Source organism: Peromyscus eremicus, chromosome 23 (genome assembly GCF_949786415.1).
Source record: "Peromyscus eremicus chromosome 23, PerEre_H2_v1, whole genome shotgun sequence".
Lineage (NCBI taxonomy): Eukaryota > Metazoa > Chordata > Mammalia > Rodentia > Cricetidae > Peromyscus > Peromyscus eremicus.
Window position 1 is genome coordinate 8,146,259 of NC_081438.1, and position 9,000 is coordinate 8,155,258.

At 56.4% G+C, this 9,000-nt stretch overlaps 1 protein-coding gene across 2 annotated transcripts in view; it reads left to right on the forward strand.

Moving 5' to 3' along the window:
* The window catches only part of Tesc (tescalcin), a 30,538-nt gene extending 27,200 nt beyond the window's left edge, over positions 1 to 3,338 (forward strand). For both annotated transcript variants that reach the window (XM_059249510.1, XM_059249511.1), the window contains 2 exons: positions 874 to 921; positions 3,077 to 3,338. In XM_059249510.1, the coding sequence (XP_059105493.1) occupies positions 874 to 921; positions 3,077 to 3,154 (126 nt within the window). In that variant the 3' untranslated portion in view covers positions 3,155 to 3,338. The remainder of the gene's footprint in view (positions 1 to 873; positions 922 to 3,076) is intronic.
* The last annotated feature ends 5,662 nt before the right edge of the window (positions 3,339 to 9,000 follow it).

Consider the following 9,000-nt stretch of genomic DNA (forward strand, 5'->3'; position numbering starts at 1 on the left):
CTTTCCCCTGGTGACCCTGGCGCATGCAGCCTTGGGAACTGCAGGCACTTGCTCCTTGTGGCGTTCCTGTTTCTTCTCGGTGGAGTGTGCATTTCCGAGCCTTTCCGTGCTGAAAAGAGGCTAGCTGCCGCTCGGTAGCCACAAAGGGCTGAATCCTGGTGAAGGTCTCTGGGACAGTACAGGGGACCCCAAATAGCCAGCAGGGACCTTTGGGGTCCTGCAATGGTACTGTCACAGGGGATGCTTGGTGGAGTGTTTTGGAGACTTGTTCAACAGTGCAGGGGGCAAGGGTCAGTGCTCTTGTAGGGTTTCTGTTTCATAAAACATGTCATAAAAACCCCAGTTGTCCACTGGCCTGGGTGGAGCCCTGGTATCATCCCTTCTGTCCCTACAGTAGGATGAACACAGCTGGAGTCTTGCTTTGTCAAGCATGCTAGGCCCCTGGCTGGTTATCACGGTGACTCATTCGCACAAGGGTGGCCACAGAGCCCTTCATTCCCTTCTCCTTCCCCCAAGGGCTGTGAGTGTAGATTAGCCCAGAATAGTTCTGTTATCAGTACAGGGAGCCCAGATGGGACCCAGGCTGGCAGGACATATCTTGGTGGCTGGACTTGTAGGGATAGGGTGAGGTGGTCTGTATTAGGAAGGAGGGCCCATGCCTGGGTCCCACTGTTTTCTCACCGACCCTCCTGGGGAAGCTTAGTGGGATGAAGCCTCAGCCACTGTTGGGGTTCCAGGAGACTGGCTGGGGACACGTGACCCCCCTTTTCTACCTCTTATCTCTGTGCTCTGGGTGTTTGGAGGAGGTGACCTGTCTCAGCAGAGCCTGGGGGAATCCCTGGCCACTCACTCCTTCTACAATCTCGTCCTTAGGAACCGGACCAGGTGTATGAGGGAATCACCTTTGAGGACTTCCTGAAGGTGGGTGCCGGGGGGGGGGGGCAGAAGGGCCTGGGCATGGGGGTACCAGGACACCATGAGGACCTTGTGGAGCTGTGGCAGATCGCAAGTGCCTGCCAGGGCTGTTCTATAAGGAAGGCCTTGGAAACCACGTTAACTGATCCGCTTGGCTTTGTGGAAAGGGTAGTGTGGCTGTGTGGTCCCTGACCTCAGCAGCGCACAGGTAGGTTGGAGAAGTCAATTTCTCTCCCTCGGGACACTGGTGTCCCTTCCCAGGAGTAGTCGCTTTTCACAGTACGGCAGGGATTCTGGAAGATTCTGGAAACTTCCTGCACCTGGACGAACACCAGCATTCTGCCATCAGACTGGTAGACAACACGTTGCTGAGTTCTGCCTCCCTAGTACGTCCTGATGGGAGTTTTAAGTGGCCACCCACTCATCTGTCCTCCTCCTCATGATGGCATCTGTACCCATCTAGCAGACGGCCTTCACTGTCACAAACACACTGGGAGTTAAGATTGGCTCCTGGCTGCTGGGACGACCAAGTTATCTGGAAGCAGGAAGAAGAAAATGCTAAAATCCTCTCTCCAAGCCTTCTGGGCATGGAGGTGGGCAAGGAGGTCGGGAGACAGGAGGACCTCTGAACCCAGGCCAGCTTCCCAGCACGCAGGCTCCGCCAAGGCCTGTGCGTGGAGGGAGCCTGGAGCCTCTAGGGTTCGGTTTGCAGAGCCAGGGCCGGCCACTGTCCTTAAGTCTGCCCCTCTGTCCACCCGAGAGAGGCCGACTGCAGCCTCCCTGCCTATCAGGCAGGCAGCATAGACAGTGGGCCACAGGCATGGGTCCCATCTCTCAGGGAAGGAGACAGGTCAGCAGCTACTCTTATCTCATGTCAGAGGCCCACACCCAAGGCCGCACAGGGGGTGTAGCGGGGGAGGCCAGGAGCTGCTAGTGTGTGGATTTGCTCAGGCTTGCCCTGGGACCTGTTCATCCAGGTACACAGTGCAGAACACCGGGGGGCAGGAGTATCGGGGAGGGTGCAGTTGCTTTGAGCGTGGCATGGTGGCCCACGAGTGCCATCTTAGCACCTGGCAGAGGCATCTTGAGTTTGAAGCCAGCCTGACAAACCACTCTGGTGCTTTCCCCAGGGCTCTTCAAAAGCTAGGTCCCCTTCTCTGTCCCTTCTGTGCCCCCCAGTGACTGTCCCCTCTCCTAGAACTCAGCTGAGTTTATCATGGAGTCTAGGATCTTTCTCGGAGAACATCTCAAACTCCCAACAGTTGGGGCTGCTCAATGTGAAATCAAACTGTTCCCATGTCCCCACAGGACCAGTGCGGGGGACAGCGGGAAGGCCATAGGGGCATCTCTATAGATGCTGAGTGACAGCTTGGCACTCCAGCGTCACAGGGAGACATGTCACCTGCCTATTAGGTTCCTCTGTCCCTGCTCCCATCCTGACTCCCCACTTGTGCCCCCCCCCCCGAATTGTTAATTGCTAAGGAACAGGGAGAGGGTGATCTTGGGAGGGACAAGGCTTTGTCCTGTAGGCCAATGGCCTTGTGACCTGAATATCCAGGCCCTAACCGGCCAGGGTTGACAGTCTACAGCAGTGTCACTCGGTATAAACTGCTGAGCTCAGGTTTGGAGCAGATGGACCCGTATCCCACAGGGGTTATGGTGACCGAACTGGTGGGTTATTTAATGCTGACTGTCTAATGAAGCTTGCCATGTAACAGCCCCTAGTAGTTCACATAGTGGTGCTCTGTGGATGAGGCTGGCCCGATCTGAGTCTGGAGAGTGGAAAGCATGGTGGGGTGATCCTGGAGTTGCACGGTGGAAAAGGAGGCTCTCATTTGCATGAATTCTGAGCCTGTTGGGGTGTGTATGGGGGGTGAGGTCAAAGAGCCTGGACAGTGAGGACCCTGGATCCAGGACTTCATTCTAACTCGCCACCGTAACCATCTCAGCAAGAACGTGAAGGTCAGCGCCAGAGCAACCGGAAGAGAGGGATGGGAGTTGTTCCTCACTTAGCTCACGGCCTTGGAACCCATCCTGCTTCTTATCGGCAAAGTGGCTCCGTCGGTGGCAGAGGAAGGCGGGTGGGAAGGCGGAGGACCTGGCTCAGGCAGGCGACAGGCCGTGGTGGGAATGCCTTCTGAAGCCACTCCCTCCGTTCCAGATCTGGCAGGGAATCGACATCGAGACCAAGATGCACATCCGCTTCCTCAACATGGAGACCATCGCCCTCTGCCACTGACCAGCCGCCACTGACCGGTGCAAGGGGAGGGGGTGGTTGGAAGCTGGAAGTGGCGAGGTCCGTTGTTCAGCCCTTTGCCTAAGCTGCTGTGACGGTACCCCTTCGATTATCCTTCCCGTGGGGTGTGGTGTGCGGGACTCTGCTGTTTTTATTTCTAATGATGACAATAAAGGTTTCTTAATGAGCCAGGCATCCCCGTCTGTCCCTCATGTTCCCTTAAAGGACCCTGGTCCTTGGTGACATGAGACTGATTCTGAGGAGCAGGCAGACTGGTAAGGAAGGACCGATGTCTGTTGGTCCTGGTGTACCATCTGTTTTCTCCTTGAAGGACCAGGCATCCACCTGCAGACTCCACCCAGGGGAAGCCTGGGAGAGCCTGTCTGTCTGGGCAGGCTTCCAGAAGACCTAGAACATAGGTAATGGAGCTCTCTCAGTACCATCATGGCTGGCTGGCTGCTGCTGCCAACTCCTGATGGTGGATGCCTACAGCCGGGGCTGCCACCATGGACACAGCTGTGAGCCCAGGACACCCCAGTTCCCAACACAGGCAGCAGTGGAGACCCGAGGTGCCTACTGCAGGTAAGCTCAGACAGCTCTGCCTGTCACCTCTCATTTCAGGACGGGTGGGGGTGGGGGTGGGCCCAGTAGGCTGGTGCTGAGACCACCCATGACTCTGCCGTCTGGGCGGCTGTCCTTACACGGTGTGGAGCAGAGTCCCCTCACGGCGTGTGGCTGGCCAGTGTTTGCTCTCCAGGTCGGTCTGTTCCAGGATGGTTTATTCTCTCTGTTGACACTGGGAGGTGCCTTTCTAGACTCCAGAAAGTTCTTTGGAGACTGGCACCTGCTGCTGTTGGCATGCTTCTTGTTCACAGTCCCAACAGTGAACAAACATGCATGTGAGCATGCTTGGTCTTGTGTAGTCCCAGGCCTTTAGGGCCACAGAGGGCGTCTGTGATGTATCTTCACTCCGGCCCCTGTCCTGTTTCCCTTCCACATCCCTGTCATGCATGTGCAGGTGGATGTGGCTTTAGACATTGTTTTCCTTAAAACTTTATTGTTACTTGTGTGTTCGTGTGTGTGCATGTTGGCTAGAAGAGGGGTTCAGATCCTTTGGAGCTGGAGTTAAGAGGTGTTGGAAGGGCACCTGGTTTGTTACATGGGTGCCAAGATCCAAACTCTGGTTCTCATGATGGCACAGGTATTCTTAACCATCTCTCTAGCCCCCCCACCCATGTATACATTTTAAGCTGTTATTATTACTAGTGTGAGTGATGTGTGAGCATGGGTGTGCACATGCTACGGTGCATGTGTGGAGGTTGGAGGACAACTTTTGGGAGTTGTTCTTGCCTCCCACCAGGTTGAGGCAGGGGCTCTCCCAATCTATCTGCTGTGTACTCCAGTCCGGCTGGGCTCACAGGTTTCAAATGTTCCGTCTCTGCCTCCAATTTCACATGAGCTCTGGGATCACAGCTGTGGGCCACCACATTCAGTTTATTATTTTTTGAAGTGTATATGCCCATGTGAGTTTGTACACACGAGTGTGGGTGCTCCAAGCCATAGAGCGCATCAGACAGACCCCTGGAGCTGGAGTTATAGGTAGTTGTGAGCTGCCCGATGTGGGTGTTGGGAACTACACTGTCTTTTCAGCCCCGCACCCAGCTTTACTTTTTTACATGGGTCTGGGGACCGAACTCAAGCCATCAGGCTCTTGCAGCAAATGCCTTGACCTCCCGTGCCATCCTGCTGGCCTGGTACGTGCATTTTGGTTCTGTTGGTTTGGTAAAATCATGCCTGCTGTTACTAGTACAACTATCCTGCTGTTGCCGCCCAGGGGACAGTGACTCATGCCTGAACGAACCCCAGCAGCCTCCTCTCTGCCTGTGGGTGCTTGTCATGGCTGATGGCAGCCTGGTGTCTCCATGGTGATGTGCCAGATTCGCCTGGGTCCTTTCACGCTGCTGTCCCCAAGCAAGCTGTCTGAGGAGGTTCTAAGTGGCGGGCTGGGCTTCTCAACAGGTGATTTCTGTTTAACACACACGAAGGGGGGAAGGTAACTCGGTGACATGTAAGGGAGTCCCAGGCTACTGCTGAGGATGAAGTTCAAATTAGTCTAATTAGTATTTCATGTTTAAAAGCAAAACATGCTGTGTGACCAATTATAGGGGCACGCAGAGACTACACTCAGGGGAATGTGTTGGGACCACCATGGTGTGTGTGTGTGTGTGTATGTCGGGGGGGCTACTTCGGTTACTCCACTGTACCCCAGAGGCAAGTGAGGAGCTGAGGGGCCTGCAGGTGCTCTGAGCAAGTACTTGGCAGGCAGGGCTGAACTGACTGTATTGGGCCTGTGACCGATGCTGGATCACAGTCACCCATTACCACCGGCTCCTCTGGACTGGTGAGGACAGAGGACCGATGGCACTGCCAGGCTGTGCTTCTGAACGCAGGCCTTGGTCTGGCAAAGGCCTGTCAAAACAGCAGGCAGGAACAGATGGAGGGGCTCCCGCCTCCCTGCTCAGAGCCAAGCAGACCCTGTCAGCTTCAGGGGGAACCCTACAGAGGTGCCCCACCCCATCCCCCAAGTCAGGGGCCTCCTGGCTTCCAGGTTGCTAGCTCTAGGGTTCTAGGAAACCAGCAGTTCGGCCTGGGGACCTCACGCATGAAGCATCTGAGACTGGGCTCTCTGGGATCGCCGGCACTCCCTGCCATGGTAAGTAGGCCCGCAGGCTCTGCGGGCAGCCATCACCTTGGCATCTCACGGGCCTGGGTTTCCTGAGACGCTCCCAATTTGTTTCAGTTGTGTCCTTCTCAACAAAGGCAGTTCATGAATGTAGAATGTTTTCATAAATAATGGATCGCCTTCCCTCAGCCCACGCCTGGAGTTCTCGTCGGGAACCGCTGCGCTGATGGATGCGCATCAAACGTGCTTGCTTGCGCTGCCCACTGAGGGCCTGCTAATGTCTTTGAAGCCCTGGGCACGGCTAATCCAAACAGCTAATTAAAATGAGATTGACTCACTGGGAGCACAGTCCTCCAGGCACAGAAGCAAGCTCATTTATTCACAATTGCTAGGAGGGCCAGGCTAGGCTGGGACCCCATCCCCACTGCAGAACTCACCTGGAGTACTACTGCTCGGCTCCCAGCATGCTCTGTGACAGGCAGGATAAAGACTGTGAAGTGGCGCAAACCTGCTCCCAGAGAGTGCAGATTAATTCCTTAGTATCTCATGGGGCTTCTGGCCTTAGAGCAACAAGGGCTGAGGGCCACTGCCCGCTGTGGGCTGTAGGTCAGGGAGGAAGCGAGTGGATTGTTACCTGCAGGACTGCTGGGGTACCTGGCTCCAGTGCAGCCAGGCCTCCCATCCCTGTTGAGGTGCCTCAACCAGCACCATGAAGCAGGGTATATATGCTGAGATTTATTTTGGGACAGGTGAGTGTGTGCAGTCCATCACACACACTGGTTAGCGATCTTCATCAGAAATGGCGGTGACCATCCAGATGGAACCTGAAGCCAGATGTTTGACGGGGCTGATGAGCAGGGGCTGTGAGGTCCAAGGACTGTGGGTGGAGGTCTGGTGCATTCTCTATATTCTTTTTTTTTTTTTTTTTTAAATATTTATTTATTTATTATGTGTACAACATTCTGCCTGCATGTATGCCTGCAGGCCAGAAGAGGGCACCAGATCTCGTTACAGCTCTGGTTCACACGCCTGTGCTGATGGGAGCAGGCAGAGCGGTGGGTCTGACCCTGGATCCTACCCTGGATCCTGGCCCCACCTGCCTGCAGTGGACCAGCTAAGTTCTGCTGTGCTGGAAGTGGCCCAAGTGGGCGGATGGAGAGGCAGAAATGCAGGTCACCTTGAGGGGTTTGGCAAACACCTGCCATAGAGGCTGCCCTTGCATGCCATGACCATGAGGAGCCAGTGCCGGAACCAGGCCGCTCTCCATGGCATCAGCAGCACCTTTGTCTGTCTCTGCCCCGGGCTGCATGAATGCCAACAGGGCTCTGTGCAGGAACACAGCCACAGGAGAGCACGGGACTCTGGCTAGGACAGGGCGTCAACACAGTGACAAGCAGCCAGCAAGGGGCAGGCTCATCTTCACAGGGAAGTGGTGGCTGAGGGGTGTGTGTGCTGGGATGGGCAGCTATGACAGCAAGGCTCAGCTGGGCATGGGCCGGAGTCCTTTCCCTTTCCAGGGTGAAGTTCCCAGGCGCAAAGCAGGAGGCAGCATCAGAGGCCGAGCGCAGGCTGCTGCCCGGGAGGGACTCTGCCGCGGCCACACACAGGCAGCGCTGGCCAAGTCGCCGCAGGCCTGCCACAGCAGCCAGGTAACCATCTGGTCTGGATGTGTGGCCACAATGCCACGGCCCGTGCCATCTGCTGCTTCAAGCGAGAACTTGGGAGGAGCAGGGTCCCTGTCTGAGCCTCTACCTCGGGGCAGTTACCACCTGAAAGCCCCTCACCAGGGGAAGCAGTTCTCAACTCCAAGCAAACGGCTTGTGGTGCTGCCATGTGCCATTTAACAAGTGGACTGGGGGGTGCCACCCCTCATGGAGGGGCTGCGAGCCTAGGGTGGAGACTAAGCGCTTCGTCCTGGGTTGCTGGCTTTCCAGTTCAGGAAGGACGGAAACCACACTGCTGCGGAAGGCTGGTAATTCTGTTGCTCAGCTGAAGGCGACACAGTCCCTCGTTTCATGGGCACTGCTGCCGGGCTCCAGTCGAAGCAAGGCTGCTCACGGCCTGCACAGGCAGCCAGCCCGGTCACAACGGTGAGACAGCAAGCCCGGCCAAAGATGACCGCACGCTCCCAGACCCTGCTCTGAGCTGTCATGCTGCCCACCCCGCCCCTGCCCCCGCGGGTGACAAACCAGGGCTACAAACGGTGGAGGGAGACTTCAAGTGTGCAGGGATCCGCACTGTGCACCTCGCAGGAGCAGCAAACAAGGCCACGAGTGAGTCAGAACTTTTAATAGTAGAGCAGAGGTGGCCGCGTAAGGCAAAAGGCAAGCTGCAGGTGTGCGGCCACCTCCGGTTCCCAGGGGCGTGTCCTGGTGGCTCCTGGCTTTCAGGGCAGCTGAGGGAGACCACCTGTCCCCACCCTGCTAGCAGGTGCAGCGGCAGCAGCCCCAACCGGTAGGGACAGACTCTGGGTAGGTCTGCTGCTCTGGGGGTGGGGTGGGGGGTTCCCAGGAGGCTGAGCTGACAGCAGAGAACACCCACAGAGCTGCTGTGTAAGGAACCGTGTCCCTAAGCACCCCGTCATGAAGCCCGGGGGCGGGGTATGCTGGAAACTACCCTAGCTGCTGGCGGGCATGCTATTTCCACTCCAGTCACCTCTGCATCCGCTCTTCCAGCTCTTGGATGGCCCTTTGTGGTGCGGACCAAGGAGTTTCCTCAGTGGCACTGACACAGGCCTGGCAAAGCCTGAGAGAAGACCTAGCAAGACCAGGCCAGCAGGGGGCGCCAGACCAGCAAGACGGAGGTGAGCTGCCACCTGCCGGCACTTGTGCAGTGTTGTTCAAAGTCCTCCCTGGGAGGGAGGGGCCTACCAGGAGGCCATGCCAAGCTTCAGCTGGCTCTGTGGCCTGTCCAGCTAGACAGTGGGGGGGTCTGAGGTCTCCTGAATGTCTAAGCTGAGAAACCTTCAAGCCACGTATTGGTTGGAGGTGTGTCTTAGTGGCAGAGCACTTGCCTAGCATGCACACGAGGCCCCAAGTTCCACTGGGAAGGTGAGTATTTCCCAGGGCTGCACTCAGTACTACTCTGGCTTACACGTGGGTTAGCCCCACTCCCTTTGAACATGCATGCCCTCTCGCTCCTTTTTTTTTTTTTTTTAAAAAAAAAA